Source organism: Eptesicus fuscus, chromosome 8, assembly GCF_027574615.1.
Source record: "Eptesicus fuscus isolate TK198812 chromosome 8, DD_ASM_mEF_20220401, whole genome shotgun sequence".
NCBI classification, from domain to species: domain Eukaryota; kingdom Metazoa; phylum Chordata; class Mammalia; order Chiroptera; family Vespertilionidae; genus Eptesicus; species Eptesicus fuscus.
The window spans coordinates 44348184-44367926 of NC_072480.1; the positions used below are offsets into that span (position 1 = coordinate 44348184).

The 19743-nt window shown below is 40.7% G+C and overlaps 1 protein-coding gene and 1 pseudogene across 9 annotated transcripts in view; one reads left to right on the forward strand and one right to left on the reverse strand.

The window, feature by feature from the left end:
* LMO7 (LIM domain 7) overlaps positions 1-19743 on the forward strand; it is a 214675-nt gene that overhangs the window by 104005 nt on the left and 90927 nt on the right. For 8 of the 9 annotated variants that reach the window (XM_054719856.1, XM_028149034.2, XM_054719855.1 and 5 more), the window contains one exon: positions 10166-10272. In XM_054719856.1, the coding sequence (XP_054575831.1) occupies positions 10166-10272 (107 nt within the window). Of the gene's footprint in view, positions 1-9601; positions 9656-10165; positions 10273-19743 lie in introns of those variants that run through there. The other variant, XM_028149044.2, reaches the window with a different exon arrangement.
* LOC129150074 (elongation of very long chain fatty acids protein 6-like) lies at positions 636-7062 on the reverse strand (annotated as a pseudogene).

The following is a 19743-nucleotide window of genomic DNA, read 5'->3' on the forward strand; positions in this document are numbered from 1 at the left end:
GAAAAACACCAGCCTTTCTTAGTTGAAATGTAGTTGTTTACATCTGTTTTCATAAGAGGTGATTAAGACATCTTTTTTGACGGGGGCTACAAGTACTAACATTTCTTTCAAAGGCTTTAATTTTTGCAAAAGCATTAATGCCCTAGATATACACCTTGTGTCTCTTCCATTTTTTTCTATTCTGTTGGCTCTAGTTTAGTGTCAGAAAGATTAGAAAGGATTGTGTATGCTTGTGCTCACAGTTTTTAAAGTAAACTTCTTTCATTCTTAGAGAAATATAACACTTAGTACATACTTTTCCTACAGTGTAAATAGCCTTTGTTTTCTGTCTCCCTCCCTCTCTGCCTCTGGCTCACTTTTGCTCTCATTTGCCCTAAAGTTGACAGGTAAAGAGGGAACAGGGTCTTCTAGCAGCAGTCCTTTGAGATAGAGGTGCACTCAGTGAGTCCTCACCCCAAAAAAGGTCATAGGCTTACTGGGTTACATCAGCCCAATTATCCCTAAGCTGCCTTGGGTTTTGTGTTGGCTCATACGTTTTGTTTTGTTTTGTTGCAGCTGCACCCTATGTGTGATTCCTTGGGCCATTTTCTTCTGTCTATTATTTTTCTTGCTGACCCTGAGCTATGGCTTCCTCCTCAGTTCCCACACGATTCATTCTCCGTGGTTTTCCCCAGCTTGCCCACATGGGCCTCAAAGAACTGGCCAAAGAGCACAAGGTAGCTGAGGCACATGAGTGAGGACCAAAGACGTTCTGAAAGTGAGAGAGACTCTAGTCGTGCTGCACCCAGTAGAAGACCAGTCAGCTAGTGACTCGGCCTGTTAGCATCTGGGTGATCTGGAACAAGGTGATGAACATGGCAAACTTCCGGGGGACTTGGAAACCCATCGCTCGCAAGGCCTCGTGAGAGACTATCACCGCGTCATGAAACAGCCACCCCGGCAACCGTGTCCTTGCAGGAGTCCAGGCAAACAGGGCACAGTGATGTGGTGGCACCAGGGCAGGAAGATCAGCTCCTGCTTCCTCAGAATGATGACTATTGTGTCTCCTAATTCGGGAGCTTTGCTTAGCACAAATGCACAAGCCCAGAATTAGCCGTCGGGTCCATTGTAAAAAGTCTGGTCACAAACTGACTGCTTCAGGCCTTTGGTCATCAAAATGTACACCGTGTAAACAGCAGTCAAGAGCACTAAGCGTGCCCAAGAGGGTCAGAGACCAGAGCACTAATGGCTTCCTCAGTTCAAACAAGGCTCCTTTATTCATTAGTTGCCAACTACCCATGATAAAGGCAGCATCCAGAGCAGAACACAGGAAAGATTTCTTCCAGTTTTCCTGCATCCGTTGGATGGCTTCGTTCTCATTGAACTGCTTTTCAGACTCAGATTCTTGTACAGTCAGCACTGATTCACCGGGGCTGATCGGGGCTGATCTTCAGTCATTTTGTGTTTTCTGTGCTCCACTCCCAGGGCTCTCCTCCTCCCAGCTTCCGCCTCCACCCAGGGAGGAAATGAATCTGGAGAGTCTGCATGTCTAACAGCTCTCTCCTGATGCCAGTGCTCATGGTGCGTGGACCACACGTTGTGTAGCAAGAGGCTAGGGCAGCTGTTCTCCACTTTTTGCACCAGCATCACCCGAGTGCTGACTCTGTACGCTCCCTCTGGTGATTCTGGTATGGCTGACCAGACCGTTATTCTAAAGCATGAACTTGGTTCAGTTTCTCTGCCTGGAACAATGGTGACAACCGCTTGATTGCTGGCACATACTTGCTAACTTTTTGTCACTTTCCATTCCAGGGGGAGATGAGGTAGGGGCTTTGGTGTCCTATCTACACTAATAAAAGAGAAAGATGCAAATTGACCGTACCTTTGTGACGCCCACCAGCCAATCAGGAGTGAGTATGCAGATTAACCCAAAAAAGATGGTGGGTTAGTTGCATACACAGGCGCCGAGAGGCCGAGGGTGGGATGCAGGCGTTCCACACTGCCCCAGCCGCTCCCAGCCTCTGGGCAGCGTGGGAAGGTGGAAAGGCGGCTCCGGGCAGAGCCAAAGCAGAAAGGCAGCTCTGAGCCAGAGCAAAGGCGGTGCCGGCAGCCAGGGGAAGGAAGGCCCATTCTTGCACAAATCTTCGTGCATCAGGCCTCTAGTCATAAATAGAAAAGGAATTGAGGCCTGCAAGTCTCTTGGCCTCAGGATAAATTGATCTGTGCTCAGATTCAGAGGAACTGGGCATAATGCACTCTCTTTTTTAATTGAAAAGATCTGACTTTAAGTAGGCATAGAACATAGAACCTCACTGGGAATAACAGGCAAAAGTGCATGCAGGAAGAACGTGGGATTCGTTGACAGGGAGCACTTCCTGGCGACGCTCTGGCAGCTTTGGTTTAAGGTGTTGCCTGCATGGACATTAGGTCACAGCCCTGAGCACAGCTTTGCTGTTTTTCAGAATTGGTTAGGATTTGATCATAATGAAGCTATTTTTTGTTTATGATAGCTCTTGACCTGTACATGCAGGAAACTTTTGCATAAGTGGGTCTAATTGGTTTGATCTCACAAGTAGAGAGTTCCTTGTTTGTTGGAAGTCATCACACTGGAAATTTTATCAGTAAAGACACTTTTTTTTAAGGTCCTTCTAGTAAAAATGAAAGTGACCTTGGGTTGGGTAAGAGCCTCAGGTGGTGTAGTATACACTTTAATGAGGATTTAGTCTTTTGTGTAACAAAATGATTTAATGTGGAAGAGAAAAATGTAGACTGTAATGCTACTTATGTAAATTAGATTACATACATAAATTGACACTTACATTTACATTTTAAGCACATTAGAGAAGGCACCTTTTAAAAAAATAATGTATGCAGGTGAAACTTATATAACATAAATTTAGCCATTTTAAGATGAATAATTCAGTGGCATTTAGAATATTCATAGTCCTCAACCACTAAACATTTCCAGCACTCCCAAGTAAAACTTCTTACCTATTAAGTGGTTTCTCCCCATTTTATCCTCCCCCGCCCCCACCAACCCTGGCAACCACCAACCTGAATCCCGTCTCTATGAATTTACATATTATGGATATCCCTCTGAGATTCGACATCAGCTTCATCTTTACATCCCATGTGACCTTTGTGTGTTTTGTTTATTTTGCTTAGTATAATGTTTTAAAGGGTCATCCATGATGTAGCATGTATCATTACTTCATTCTTTTCTATGGCCGAACAATATCCCATTATATAGATATATCACCCTTTACCCATTTATCTGTTAATGGACATCTTAGCTGTTACCACTACCTTTTGACTATTGTGGATAGTGCTGTCAATGTGCAAGTACAGGCATACCTCAGAGATATGGGTTCAGTTAGAGACCTCTGTAATAAGGAGAGAATCACAATAAAGTTGTGATCTTTTTGTTAGTGGAGGGTCTTGCCTTCAAATTGTAAAAAATGCAACCTCTGTGAAGTACAATAAAGCAAAGTGCAATGAAATAAGGTATGCCTGTGCATGTACTTGTTCGAACATCTTATTTTGATTCTTTAGGGCAGGCATCCTCAAACTACAGCCCGAGGGCCACATGCGGGTGTTTTTGCCGTTTTGTTTTTTTCACTTCAAAATAAGATATGTGCAGTGTGCATAGGAATTTGTTCATAGTTGTTTTTTTTAAACTATAGTCCGGCCCTCCAACGGTCTGAGGGACAGTGAACTGGCCCCCTGTTTAAAAAGTTTGAGGACCCCTGCTTTAGGGGATATACTTAGGGAGAAGGCATCTTTTCATGGAGAGGAGTGGGAGTGAATGAGGGTATGGGATGAGGAAGAAAATATTTAAAAAAGAGAGAGAACCTTTATATTGATCGATAAGAGCTTGTTAAAATATGATTAATTCAACTCTGGGCGCCTGACACGCTCAGCTACTTCCACTCCTGATAAAAGAGCAAGGAAACCTCCCTAGATGATGTGAGAATCCATTACTGCATAAGTGCTTTGGGAAGGAAAATGGGATGAAAGGCTCTGATAGGGGAAGTGTTACTGGACACCTATGTTACCTATGAATCTAGTGTTAGAATATTTGTGTTGGCCTCATGTTCTCCTTCTCACAACTCTCTTTTCAAGATTTATAATGGAGATAGGAGTTAAGACTCCATAGAAATGTATAATTTTGGTCATGTTTAAAACCAGAAAATGTTTTTTCTCCCCCGACCCCCCCACCCCCTCCCAGAAACGGAGCATTCTAGCCCTGGAGGGCTTGGAGATGGTAGCTTTGGGAGAAGTGATGGGAAACTTGAGTGGGAGGCAAGACTATTAGGATGGCATTAAGAAGGAGATCTGCATTTTGGGTGATTCTTGCTCTAATCTTCAATGTCACTTATTTGCTCCTTAACCTCTTGAAGTTCATGCTTCCTAAGGATTTGCCATTAGATTATCAAATTCTTTGGACAGTTTTTATTCTTTTTAAAAAAATATATTTTATTGATTTTAGAGAGGAAGGGAGAGGGAGAGAGAGGTAGAAACATCAATGATGAGAGAGAATATTGATCAGCTGCCTCCTGCATGCCCCCTACTGGGGATCGAGCCCACTACCCAGGCATATGCCCTTGGCCGGAATCGAACCTGGGACCTTTCAGTCCGCAGGCCAATGCTCTTATCCATTGAGCCAAACCAGCTAGGGCATGGACTATTTTTATCTTGCCTTGTTGGAACTCTTTGTAGCATCTGACTCTCTCATCTTGAAACTCTCTTTTCCCTTGTTTTCCATGACCCTATTCACTTCTGCTTTTCCTCTGACTCCTCTGGTTGCTGGGTGTGTTTTCTTTCTTTCTTTCTTGATTCTTTTTTTAACTGCCTCTTAAATATTGGTGTCTGTGCATCCTTCTCTAGCTTTGCTTTTCCTTCGAGGGCTCATTCACATCCTTAATTTCAACTGCTATCAATGAGTTTTTGATTCCCCAAACCATATTTTAAGATCAGATACTTTTCATGGGCTCTAAACCCAATGTACTGTTAGCTGGATATCTGAAACTCAACATCTCTAAAACAGTTTATTTTCTACAAATTATGACTGTTGTGTATTCTTTATTATATAAGTATTGTAGCCAGCTTCTAAAGTGGTCCCAATGATTCTCACCTGATATTTATTCCCTTTTACCTATAAATTGTGCCTAATAAACTAGGTGATCTGAAAAGATTTCCAGGTGGAATGTCTAAGTGCTGCCTGGCCTTGCTGATTACAGTAAAGTGTGGGAGAGTGAAGGTTAGGATTATAAACATGAGAGGCATAGGAATTGCTGGTTTTGAGAATTATCAGTCTCCTTGGTCAGGTGATGCTAGAATTGACACATGGCTTTCTGGCAAAGTTCAGATTCAGAGCTCTGTCAGGAAAACAAGGTCTAAAGCTGAAGCTGGTGTTGAATCTCAGAGGGAAGGCAGGGATGGGTGGGTGGGAGGAGATCAACCAAAGAACTAGTATGCATATATGCATAACGCATGGACACAGACAGTAGGGTGGTAGAGGCCTGGAGTAGGGTGTGGGGGAGGGCAATAAGGGGTCAATGGGAGAAAAAAAAGGGGACATAATGTAACACTTTCAACAATAAAGATTTAAATTTAAAAAAAAAGATGAAGCTGAGAGTATGGCTGTAAAATTCTTTTATGATCTTAGAAAGATTCAAAGTTGTGCCTTAGAAATTTATCTAGACCAGCAATGGGACTTCGAAGAAGCTTAAGGGTGGTGTCCCTCAGTCATCTCTGCAGACCAAGATAGAGAAGGTGTTCTCGTGAAGGGATTTGTGGGTGTGGCTTCTTGGTGTAATCCAATGAAGTCCAATACCACTCACAGAGGACCGGATATTTTCGAGAGAATTGTATTTTCAGAAACACCCAAACTTCAACTGAAAGGGAGAGAGGACTGCAAAACTAGGAGACTTGTAGTTCCCCAAATTCTAATGGGGAGGAAGCCGACTGAGAAAGCTAACACTGCTGCAGACAGAAGCTGCTTTTCAAAGACATGGAAAAATGATATTCAAGGTGAACCAAGCATTCAGAGGGTAAAGCAAAAAAGCAGGAAGAAGTATTTCCTGGCCTGGAATCCTAATGAATGGCTCACCCCACTAATCTATGCTTTGCAGGATTTCAGAATTTCAGGCATTCATTTCTCCACACTTGGAACTGGAGTGTCTCCAGGAGTTACCCTATACCTGTTGGGGGCGGGGGGTGGATAACTTGTTTTATTAGTTCACTGGCATTTAAGTTGAGAGGACCTGTGCTCAAGGGCTATACTTAGGGAACTATACCTGAGGCACCTCATGCGTACCTGGATCTGATTGAGATGATGCAATTCCAGGTTGTGAGCTCACCTTATAAAGGGATGAGAGTTTTCCGCACCTTGGGAAGGGTTAGTGAGGACATGAATCATTGGAGCCAGAAAGTGAACTGTGGTCTCCAGTCCCCAAGATGGTCCCCAATAATTCTCAGCCCCTGCTATTTATATTCTTAGTCCTCCCTACATTGAATAAGGCTGACCTGTGTAACCATCAGGACAGGAGGCAGTGCTGGAGTGTGACTTGGAAAGCGAGGTTATGAGACATTGCAACTTGCATCTTGTTTTCTCTGGGATGGTTCACTCTATCAAGCAGCCCTGTGGAGATGCCCGTTTCACAGAGCCCTGAGGCTTGCTGCCAACAGCCAGCCCTGATTTGCCAGCTGTCTGAGGAAGCCACCTTGGGAACAGCTTCTTCAAGCCTCCAGTAAGCGTTCAGATGACTGCAGCCTCACCTGACACCTGTCTACAACCCAAGAGACCCTCAAGCCACAACCATCAAGTTTAGGCCACTCCCAGATTCCTGACCTTCAGAAACTGTGTGTAATCATAATGTTTATTGTTTTAAGCTGCTGAGTTTTCTGACAATTTGCTATGCAGCAGTAGATAATCTGTAGAGATACTATAGCAGACTAATATAACTCTGGGAATCTTTGTAAATTTCCTCCTCTTGACTCAGTTGTTACAGCAAGTACTGTTCCTGACTCATTCATCTCTCTCTAATTTACCTTTCTCCCCTTTACCCCATACCTGTTCATGACTGCCCTCATAATTGATTCAAGGCCAAAGGGTGGAGAGGGGATTTGAGAGAATATGAAAATCTTCAGCCATCCTGCTATTTCTGTTTACATAGTATTTGTTTTTATGCATAGTCATAGAAGAACTTAAACCTAAAAAAAGCTATATCAGATCTTCAGGAGTCAGCTTTTTGGGGGGCTTATTTCTAAGAAGCCACCTTGGGTCCTCAAGGTGTAAGAATTATTGATGTTTAGAATACTTTTGACATGAAGTATTTTATGTAAGCTGGGCTCTGAAATATTTGTGTGGAGGGCTGGGCTAGGAGGGGCTGGGCTTCCCTGCCCTTGCAGACACAAGCGTGTGCCCTTGGTAACGGTTTACAGATTCACAAACTAATCACAGACTCGGAAAACGGGGCCAGAAAGGTTAATATTTCCGAAGCCACATAGTTGGTTGCTGACAGAGCTAACTTGGAGTCCTGGCTACCTGTCCAGTGAGATAAGATTTGTTTCAGGTTTGTCCTTTGTTTTTACTTTTGTCTTTGCGAGTTCCAAGTGAAAATGATTCCATTACATGAGGACTACATGCTTCCCTTTTAATATGTTGAGCTGGGTGTGGTTTCTTGATGTTTCATCATACATGAAAATGTTATAATTTTGTATCTCTGAAATCGCATAAAATAAATTACCAATGGGCTCAAGTCCAGTAAGCATGATTTAAGTTACAATTCTGATTCTGGTCCAACCTGTTCCTGCTGCCTAGGACATGGGTGACTTTTGTTTATGAAGTTTGTCTGTTTTAAACTTGAGCATCATCAAATTGTTTAAAAGATTCTGCTTTTTACTGTAAAGGCTTTATTTAAAATTAGAATTTATTCCTGTTAATTGTATTTTTTCTTTGTCTCCAATGAAGTGTAGTCATGTTATATTTTAAGTGGTTCCTTTCTAAATACTTTGGATGGGTTTTGAGGCATGTGTAGCTTTATCCTTATCAGCCTGTACATATTTGTCAACTGAATGAATGTGATTATGTTTCTATAAAATATGTGAAGAATAATTTTGGCTGTCAGTTAAATAGGTTTACTTTTTTAAAAAAATATTTTTTATTCATTTTTTACAGAGAGGAAGGGAGAGGGATAGAGAGTTAGAAACATCTATGAGAGAGAAACATCGATCAGCTGCCTCCTGCACACTCCCTACTGGGATGTGCCCGCAACCAAGGTACATGCCCTTGACCGGAATCGAACCTGGGACCCTTGACTCCGCAGGCCGACGCTCTATCCACTGAGCAAACCGGTTAGGGCGGTTTACTTTTAATTTAACTTTGTTTTAATGTTTTATAACATTTAAAATTTTCAGAACCAAATTGAATTTGTGGGAAGACTTTTTATGGATTAATTTTCCTTGTTGGGTATGAGATTTGCATCCTATAGGATTTGGAGTACTGGTATACCAAACCACTTACTCTTGTCTGCTTGTCTGAGGGTCAATCATAGAACCATGAATTTGAATCATTTGGTAATTACAAATAGTATAGTTTCTAGAAATTATGTGAGCTTACCAACAAAATGGCCACTTTTGCCCCCCCTGTAATTTTGCCAAAACGTTATTTCCCTTTTTTCCACATAGGGTCATATAAAACACCTTTCATTGAGCTGTTTAACTTTTGACATATACATTCCTTTAATCTTTGACCTCTTATTTAAAATGAATCATGGATTTGAGCTTTCACCTAGGTAGCTCACACTGCCTTTTACTGATAGTACACTAGAATAAAGACTTTACAAAGCCCTTTTTTAAAAAAAATGTGCCTGAGTTTCCTAGCAACCAGTATTGCTCTTCTCTTGCTATATATTTTCTTGCCCTTTCCCTAAATCCCCTCACTCTTGACGAATCCAAACTATTCAATTTAGTCCCTTCATCTTTCTCTCTTCATCATTCCCTCCCACTTTGCCATAACATCCTGCCTCTTTTCCCTCCGAGAATGAGCTTCTCAACACGGGAAAGGAGCAGTGGCCCTTGTTCAAGTGTAGCTTGTCTTCTGTCCCTACTTGTCTCGGCCGGCTGTTAGGGAAGGAGGTGAGGTTTCAGGGAGGCTCTGAGGCTCACACCATAGACATGGCGTTGCCAGCACGTGTAAGTGGACAGACGTGTGTCGGCAAGCGAGGAGGCTGTTCTCTTGCCTGAGAACCCTAACAAAGTGAAGGTCAAGAGTTCACGTGGGATCACCACAAGTTCAACCCTGTGAAGGGTTTCCTTAGGAAGAGTAAAGGTGGAAGAAAGTTCATGCTAATTCTGCTCACCAAATACGTGTCTCTGAAATGCAGCCGGCTGGAGCATAGAATATACTGTAGTCAGTGACTGTGTAGCAATTCATGTAAATGGAAAGCCTTCGCTTGTAAGTGGATGGTTTTGGCTTTGAAATTAGATATGAGGACAGCCTAGATTTTTATTTTTTTTGGAGGCAGTTCCTGAGGCAGGTTGCAGGGCGTTGAGTAATGTGCCACACCTAAGCTATGTGATTTAGCCAATGAAAGCTAGGCTTCTCCCGGGTCCTATAGTATGGTTTCCCTGTCCGTCAAGAGCCGGCTCAGCAACCAAACCCAGATTCCAGGTGTGGTATTCCACAGCCTTTCTGTAATTTGTAATCATAGAAACAGAACGTTCCTCCTCTTATTTCCTCCCTGCCAACAGTTTCTGGGTGGGTGAATGTCAGTAGCTGGAGTTATTTTTAAAGAGGAGAGGTGAGGCTTGTCGTGCAAAGCTGGGAAGAGGGCGTTTGTTTGCAGAGCAGAGCTGACATCAAAGTGTAGATTACTGCTCAGTGGCTAGGCACTTGTCCTGTAACAGGTAATGTTTAACGTGCCAGTCACAAAGATCACAGAAACGGCGTATGCCGGGGCATGAGATAGCACCACCGTTTATGCTCTGGAGGACTGAAAGGCTATACATGCCCGTGTATTTTTTTTTTTTAATACATGTATTCATCGGTCTTGCTGTCTCCTTTTTTTTGCTGGCTGTAATTGGACTTTGAAGCTTGGAAGTTTTTATCATAAAAATTTTGTAACCTTTGTCTGAGACAGAGCTCTCGGCTAAGCAATCACTTTCCACTTTTTTTTCACAGGATAATATAAACGTTTTTTTGAAAGCTTGTGAACAGATTGGATTGAAAGAAGCCCAGCTTTTCCATCCTGGGGATCTACAGGACTTATCAAATCGAGTCACTGTCAAGTAAGTTTCACTGGCTGCTTATATATTTTTTAAACTTAGGGCTTTGTGGCTTAAGTGAAAAGAATTCCCGAGAGTTCCTGGTTACTGAAAGATCGTTTCTCTCTCTGTCTTCCTCTGTTCTCTTTCCAAAATAGGCTACTTAAAAAAATAACGTAGGGACTGAGACTGGGAAGCTCTCTGTAATCGATAACAAATCATGGTCTTATTTTAAATCTCTCTGCTAACCGAAATGGCAGTTTATATTTGAATGCTTGTCCAACCTGGTGGTGTTCCGTTGCTAATGGTGACGATACTTGTTATACTTATAAAGCTAATTTAAAAGTTATGTAAGAACTTGCAGAGTAAAAATACTTATTTAAAGATAGTTTTTATATGTTTGGAATTGAGACCTAACTGCTGACATAAACATGAGAGAGGGACAGTGATAAAGCAGAGGCGCCTAGGACCAGCAAGCAAAGCTAATGACCTTGTTAATTGTGGCTGGTTTCTAAAAAATGAACTGTTTTAATAATATGGGTGAGAAAGTGAAAGTGAGGGGCCGTGAAAATGTGTGCAGGTGATGCTGTTGGGTTTTAGGTGTTCATGTGTTCATATGATTTGGGGAAATCTGATTTTGAGCTTCTGTGAGATTTCTTTCCCTATAAATCTAATTTGCTTTCAGTGAATCAGAATAAATTTCTGTTACCAGATAAATATGACAGGAAAATGGTTTAATTTTGTAATGATGACTACCTCTTTATATTATGGCTCTTAAACCTAATAAGCATTTTTCCCCCAAGGAAGAAAAGTAGAATAAAGTATTTATCTATAGAAATAATAGAAATGAAAAAAATTAGTTTCTATGATTTCAAACAAAGATTTAGTTTATTTGGTTAATATCCCTGTTGTAGTAGCTTCAATAATTATTAAAAAATTGACTGTAAAATCTTAAATGGGGACAACATTTTTTTCTAAAGAAAAATAACCCTATATATACATATCTTTTAGCAGTATAACCTAAAATCCGAGGTAGGATTAATCTCTTCAGAGCCTAACAATACATATTTTTAAATGAACAAGCCATTTGAACCTATATGCTTTGAGTTCTGTTGAATATGCATTTCTAAGCTACAGAGCAATGATATGTGCATGGCATCGATGCAATGGTCTGCATTTCTGATTAATTCTGACTCATTGAAATAGTTGATTGATCCTAAGTTTCAGTGTCAGAATGGTGTTTTTACTTCTGCAGTATGTGGGGTCATGTTTAATTTCCTTGAACAGTAACGTTGGAAAAACTTGTTTTATTTTTCCTAATCGTCATTCTCTCATAAGACCTATCTGATGGGCAAAGAAATTTTTGACTTGGAAATTCTTCTTAAGCTGTCGCTGTCAAATGTCTTTTCCCCTTAAAATCATACTGTTTTGAAACTGGATAGCCGCTGTTTGAGTAGGCTGGGGACTAGGCAAAACATGTTTGTTGGCTCCTAGTTCCAAGGGTGCTCTGAGCAAATCTTGCCCTGGAGCCTCGTGGAATGTTGGGTCTAAAGTGTTTGGGAAAAATCATATCTGGGCCCAGGTATCAGTGAAGTTACTGACAAACTGAAACCAGAGGTCACAGTTACAGCTGTAGTAGGAAGTATGCAGAACAACTTGTTTCAGTTGAAACCACAAGGCCATAAAACTGAGGTGTGCCGAGGAGAACTGGCGAGATCCCCTGAGGGAGAACAGTTCCTTTGACCACTCAGTCTTGTTGGGACTGGAGCGGCACAGGCGTCCACCCGGGTCTGCTGAGATGGAACCAGGGGGCTGGGAGACACTTGGCAGATGGCTTATTCAACAATGTTGGCCACAGATCTTACGCCCTGAGGTAGCATTCTGACAAAAAGGAAGCAGGTTTAAAGGAAAGCAAATGATTGCTTACTAAATAGTAATGCATTTCTTTTTAGTTTTTGTTTGAATGGAACGTGGAGTCTCCTGTTGGTCAAATCCTGCCCTGTCCTTGTTATAGACGAAAGGACTTGGAGTTGGTTAGACCGATGGCTCTCAGCTCGGGGCAGTTTTGTCCCCCATGGGATCCTTGGCAAGACCTGGAGATACTTATGGCTGATGTAGCTGGGGAGGGGGTGCTACTGGCATTCAGTGTGTCAGGAATGCTACCAAATGTTCTTTAATGAATAGAGCAGTCCCCATAACAAAATTTCTGGTCCCAAATATCAGTGGCGCTAAGGTTGAGAAACCCTGACTTAGACTTGGAGTTCCTTACTTATTTCTAGTCTGCCAGCAAGATAGCCATGTGGGCAGGAAGGATACTGATTGACAGTCTTCCTAAAATGTAACCTTTTACTTACTAACATATAATAATTTATATGTGTGTGTGCTGGTATGTTTGCCCATCTAAAAGGGGAGGATTACTATAATTTGTGTGCAGTTACGTGAGTACTTTGGCATCAGCTTGCTCATCAGTATACATTAAAATTAGCAAAGAGGTGGCAAAATATTTGATTATTTTAAATGCTCTATAAAAACTCAGTGTCTAAGACTGCATTAACAAGTTCATAGACCTGCCGTTGGTCTTGCTGCAAGTACAATCTAAGATACATATTTGTGTGACATACTGAGAGGAAAGAGCAGTTTATACTCTCCCCATTGGCACATGGGAGGGTTTCTTTGTTGTTGTTGTTAATGGACAGGAGTGTTAGAAACATAGTGGCACATGGAGCCTAGGAGCGTTGTGTGTGGTGAAAATGAGTAGCAGGAGCAATCAGTTTCAAGATCCTTTGCTAGTGAGTAATGTCGATAATCCAGACCCTGACCATAAACCCTAACTTTCCAGCAATTTGAGATTTACAATTTATTTTGCAATAACAACGTTGTGCCAGTCAAATCGAACTGGAGTATTCTTCATTTTTCTGTAATTATACATATTAATATGTGACATAATTTTCTTTAAATATGCATAGTAATATGGGATCTAACTTTCTAAATGGATTATTTTACTTCTTGCAAGTTGTAGTTTGAATTTTTTCCAAGTATGTTTGAATTATTGCATTTACTTTGGGATTTATGTATTCCAAAAGTCAGTTGGTACTTTTACTTTTGACATCTCTGACTTTAATGGGTAGAATCCATCTTTACTACTTTTCTTCCCAAAAGGCTAATACATAAATTTGTGACTTCATCTCCGTGAATGGTACATTGAAGTTAAACTGTTCCTAGTGGTTTATTGAGATGTTTACATCCAGATGTTTACTGAGGCCAGTGACATTTACCTTCTGTACTAGTGAATAGCTGCATCATTATTATACTCCATGTTGTGTGTTCACACTGAACTCAGAAGCAAACACAACCCCCAGAGAAGAGGTGGTGTGACTCCCACTTGGCTGTGCCTGCACAGTCTCTACAGAAGGCCTCCTGAGAGCAAACATGGTGACCAGTGTGCCAGGCACAGGCACCGGAGAGCTCCTGTAGCCATGCCATGGTCTCTGTGGTGCTGCTTGCCATGAAGAGGCACACAGCAATTGCACGTTGTAAGAAGCACCCCAACAGAGTAGTCCAGAGGTCCTGTGTTGGAGGGAGGAAGTTGGCAGGAAGGTAGCGTTGAACATCAATTTTTTAAAAAATTATTTATTGTTGAAAGTATTACATATGTCTGAACATTAAAGGTCTTGATTTTATGTACAGCAACTTGACTCATAAACTTAGTCCTGTACTTAAACCATTGCTCTAAACAATTATATTGAACATTTTAAGCTGAGAATTTGACATATTTTCAACATGTTTTTTTCTGCCTACTTATCATTCCAATCCAGTTTTTAGCACTCCTTAGATACATTCTGTTCATTATGCAGTTACAGGATGGCAGTGTTTTTGAACACAATATTTCAGTCATGCAAAGAAAAATTCTTTTCTAGTACACTCTTTCATTATTTAGGGTATTAATATTAGGTTTAAAGTGTAACTTTAAATGTTGATATTGACTGAGTTTTTAAAAAAGATCTATTTATCAAATGGAGGGTACAGAAATGAAAAATCTTTTTTTTATTTTTACACATGCTGGTTGCCAAAGGAATAGTAATTGGAAACAAAACTAGTGTTAACATATTGCCTTCGTGAAAATGAAGGAGGCTCAAAATTGTATTTTAAGGATTGTTAACTGTTCTCTAAAGCCTCAAAAAGGTGCTTGATTTTATGGCAGTACTGTAAGGTTATTTCTTAGGAATTGGGCTCCCAGATGGCACACGGTTAGCAGTCTGCCGAATCGGGCTTGAGATATGAATGTGTTTATGTGTATTGATTAAGATTTTTATTTGTGTAGGTAAAAATGTAGCTACTTTGACTGATGTAATTTCTACCTTTTTCTGACTTAAACCTAGTTTTACATTTTTTTTCTTTCATGTCTTTCAAAGGAGCTTCTCGACATCTTTATCTGTTTGTTTGTTTTTAAAAAGCAAACTTCATAGTATCCAAACTTGGATCTGTAACTTGAGCATGGGAACTTCCACCTGTCGATTCATGTTGCTATTTTAGAATGTGCCCTTCCTACCAAGCAATTGGGAGAGAGTAAAACAGAAAGGAAGTTTGCTGCACCACACACATCTCTATCCCACCCAGTCCTCCTCTGGTGTTAGGTAGGTGCTGAAAGGGGAATGTTAACTCTTTTGGGTTGCCAAAGGCTGTTTAACTCCAGCAGTGCAGATGTAAAGCCATGTTTTTAAATGTTCTTTAATTGCAAAGTTGGAATATCTAAGAGTCAGCTTAGCTTCAGAGAAAGGTTGTGGGAGTGAGGCAGGTCTGTTGGTGGGACAAACTATAGAATAAGTAAAGTTTTATCTGGTATTTGTTTCTCTCCATTTCTAGTTCTTAATTTATTTCTTGGGCAGATAAACAAGTTTCTGGATACCAGCTCTCCTTCAGCTCTACTTTCTCCACGTTATGGACTTTTCTGGCCGGGGTCTTGACCTTCACAAGAAACCCGATTTGTATTTATTGCTCCAAAGGGTCTCACCTGGTGGCTCATCTGATTTAGAGTTGTTATGAGTCAGTTCATGGGAGAATTTAGAGTTTGTTTCTCCTGACCAGAGAGCATTTGTTTTATAGCAACGTCCTTCAAAAAGGGTTAAACCGAAGAGAGAGGTATTTTTGTTGTGAAGAGATTCTTCTGTCTTTCAGATTTCCTGTAGGGATTCTTGACTTTCTAGTTATCACCTATAGGGCTGCCTATGTTGAATTACTCAAAGTTTTAATAATACGTGCACTATAATATCTGTAGTCCAGTCAGTCATTTTCGAAAATGACAGCTTCACCAGTGATTAGAGGTGTTAAGCATTGTTTTTCCGAGTGTCATGCTGTATTCTGGTCTGATGTAGTTGACTGTGTGAGGGTATACGTGTGAGGTATGTGTCCTCACATCTATTTCCAGAGATACAGAGTAGTAAATGGCACTTAATGCCGAAGGGGGGGATTTGGGTTTCAGAGAAATTGTTCACTTATTTGTCATATGAGCATTGATTCAGCGTCTTCTCTGTGGCATATACTTACACAGACATACATAAGATGGGGTCCTGCCTTTGGTGAGCTTTCCATTATAACTGAGGAAATGTCCCCATAAATTCACAGTTAGAATACATTGTGTTAAGATAAATGCACAGGTTCTCTGGGAACATGGAGTTGAACAAGCATTTCAACTTTCTAATCAGGGAACACTTTCCATTGAAAGTGACATTGGTTTCTCCTCTGGACTTCAGAGCACTCACTGTTTCATCTACACCTAATTCTTCCCTAGGCTCGAAACTAGCCGAGAACAAGGACAGTACATCATTCCCTTGATCTCCTTAGTCCCTGACACTTTAAGTGTTAAATGTGTATTTGAAAATTATATTTTCTTTACAAAGATTTCCTGGAGGTTTTAAAATAGGCTTTGAACATGAGCACTGATTTTCCTTTGCCAAGCCTTCCTTTCTATTCTCATCTTTCACAATTGGAAAGCAGATCTGGCAAACCAGTCATTGAACTTTTGGTTTTGGTTGCCTTTCCCTTATCATTTCGGAATAATGATAGGGCGGGCAGACTGCAACATAATCTAAAATTTACACAATCTGAAAGAATGTGTGTCTGCTCTCAGTGTGTGAGTAATAAATAAAATTGGAACTTTGGACCATGCGCTTCTCAAATGGTGCACATTTTAATCTTTGTGTTGATATGCAAATGGTAAATACTAATAGTGTTTGACATTTGAGGGATATTTCATGCATATATGAAGTTTTAGAAACATTTGATTCTTTTTTAAATTGATTTTTAGAGAGAGAGCACATGTGTCACGAGAGAGAGAGAGAGAGAGAGAGAGAGAGAGAGAGAGAGAGAGAGATCCATTGCCTCCCACACACACCCTGACCGGAATCGAACCTGCCACTTTTTGCTGTATGGGAGGATGCTCCAACCAGCTGAGCCACACCGGCCAGGGCTAGAAACATTTTAATGTTTTCATATCATCACCAATCACTTTTCATTTTGTGAAATTAATTTACACGCATGTTTAAGACTTTTGGGTGGAAAAATATGGTGGTTATATAGGTAGTTGAAGTATCATGTAGAAACTCAAGGACAAGGAATAGAAAATTTTAACAGCAGGAACTTATAAAAGAGGTGACTTCTTAATGAGGAAACATTAGAATTTAACCCTTTGCACTCGCTTGCTTTTTTCTCGATTCCTTTATTCTAATGCTAACCGTGTCGAGTCACACTCGACATCCGAGTGCAAAAGGTTAATGAAATTTACCAACAAGTTTACAGTAAGCCTCGTTCCTTCCAAAGTCAAGATACCTGCCTTGGTACCTCTTACTTTAGCCTAGCATTAAACATCAAAGCCCCTCTGCACATCCCCCCCCCCTCCCTCCGCAAAAAAAAAAAAAAAAAGCCACAAATTACCTTTGACTTTGTCATGATAAAAGCCATTTTAAGTGCCCTAGTCATTGTGGCTCAGTTGGTTGGAGCATCATCCTCCACACCAAAAGGTTGCAACTTTGATTCCAGGTCAGGCACATACCTAGGTTGCAGGTTCCCTCCCTGGCTGGGGCGCATGTGGGAGGCAACTGATGGATATTTTTCTCTCATATTGATGCTCTTTCTCCCCCTCCCCCTTCTCTAAAATCAATAAGCATGTCCTCAGGTGAGGATTTTTTAAAAAGAGTAGGACTGAGCAGATTTCTCAAGCATTCATTTGAACTGTTTGTGTACTCCCCAAGATGGAACAAGGAGTTTGGTTGGAGTTTAGTTGATATGCATCAGTCGTCATAAGCAGATAAGCATCTTGGATGAGAGCAGGGGTTTTAGGTGTCCGTGAACATGGGTTTACATCTCCCATCCCATTCAGTCCTGTGGTGGCTGAGAGACTAAGAAAGGATGTTCTCCTCCCTGTGATCACTTTGCTTCTCAGTGAACAAAGCTGTAGTTGCTGCTCTCTCGGAGCTTCGCAAATAATACCTTCTGGGGTATATCCCTGCCTCACACGGATGTTGTAGTGACCACACAAAGAGAGGTATGTGAAGTGTTTACTACTAGGCATATAGTAGTGCTCAATAAATGATTTGAATTGTCATTCTGATCATTTTCATAATTTGGCTTTCTCTTTTTTAATATATCCTTATTGATTTCAGAGAGGAAGGAGAGGGAAAGAGAGATAGAAACAGCAATGATGAGTGAGAATCATTGATTGGCTGCCTCCTGCACGTCCCCCAGTGGGGATCAAGCCCGCAACCCAGGCATGTGCCCTTGACCGGAATCGAACCTGGGACCCTTTAGTCTGCAGGCCTGATACTCTATCCACTGAGCCAAACCAGCTAGGACTGGCTTTCTCTTCTTGGCCTTATAAAGATGTATCCCCCATAGAAGAACATGTAAGAAAAGAATCTGGCCTCTGGATACTTAAATTATGATGATTAACTATAGGCTCTTTATTTTTAGGGGAATTTAGGCCATTTAAACTTCTCTCCATTTAATTGGGAGCAGATATTAAAACAGATACATTTTTCTGACATTTTTATGTTTACTCAGCCTTTTGCAATTTACCTCTTTTGTTAGCCTAGCAAAGCAGGAAAACAGAGAATAGACATTTAGGTTCTTTGCTCTTGCCCATGTATATGTAGAACCAATACAGGTTTTTTTTGAGACCTCAATATGTTGTGTATTTTCTGAATTATAAATATTTTAATTTGATTTGGATCCGTTTCTTTCCAAACTTAAAAAAGAGAACACAACAAACAAACAAAACCCCAAAACACTTTTATGAAACCACAACCAATCAGTCTACAACAAACCCAAATCTTTAAGACTTCACTCGGTTTTTTGGTGTGTATTTTATTATCCCATTTTCCTCCTGTCACTTCAGTCATGAGGAGGCTATATATATCCTTCAGGTAGGCAAGAGCACACGCTCTTCTCTAAAAGGCTTTTGCAGGGCTTATGAATTATTCTTTTTGGAATAAGTGTTCATAATCTTCCCTGACTGACCTCCAGTGTGCATTGCCGCCATGATTTCTGGGCAGAAGACTTAGCTGCTCCTTCTGGGTGTCCCCATCTATTTTGTCCATCAAAAGACTACTACACGAATGACATAAAAATGTCTTTTAGATAATACTATCAACATCCGTGGTTTTTACCCAGGGCACTAAAAAGTCATAAATAGCAATAGGCACTGTTTGTGAGGTCCAAGGCTTGCTTGTTCTTTGATTTCAGTAGTACTTGTCTATAATGAAAAAAAATGTCAAACTAGGTAGTATACTTAGGTTAATGTGATTTGATATAGCATTATAATTTGATTTTTTTCCCTTGAAAAAGTAGAGCCTATCAGATGTTTAAATAGACTATGTAAAAGTTTTTTATCCACTATTTATTGCTTATTTTTAAAACGTTGGGTTAATGAAGTAGCTCTGTTTTGGGGGTAATTGCCTTGGTATAATCCCTGTCTTGGTGAGCAGCATCCAAGGTGCAACTGGCTGCTGATGGACTTAGTCTCCCTCCTCAGAGAGACGTACCTTTCTGAGTATCCCTCCTGAACCGGGTGGGTGGGGTGCTGTGTCATCACTTTTTCTTCTGAAACGCTTAGTACCATTGCTTTAGGCACAAAATATGCACAGTAAGCCCAGGAAAACATGTTCCAATAGTGTTAGTGAAAGACCATTAATTTTAGGGACACATAAAAAGTAAATTTGCCATATAAATAACCCGCTGTAATGTTATTCTTAAATGTAAGTGATAGTGTTATAAAATTCCATTAAAAGGGAGTAGATTAAAAACATGCTTTGAACGAACTTCAGGTTAGCCGGTTTTTCATAAGTTAAAAAAGGAAAAAGTGGGGGATCTAGTCAGCTGGGCGAAGCAGCTGCTTTGAATTAAGCTCTGTTTACAGTAACCGCTATCAACTTAACAAGGGTTTGCTCTGGGCTTTGAGCAATTTGGGGGAGAAATCCCTAAATAAATATTAAGTTAACGCAT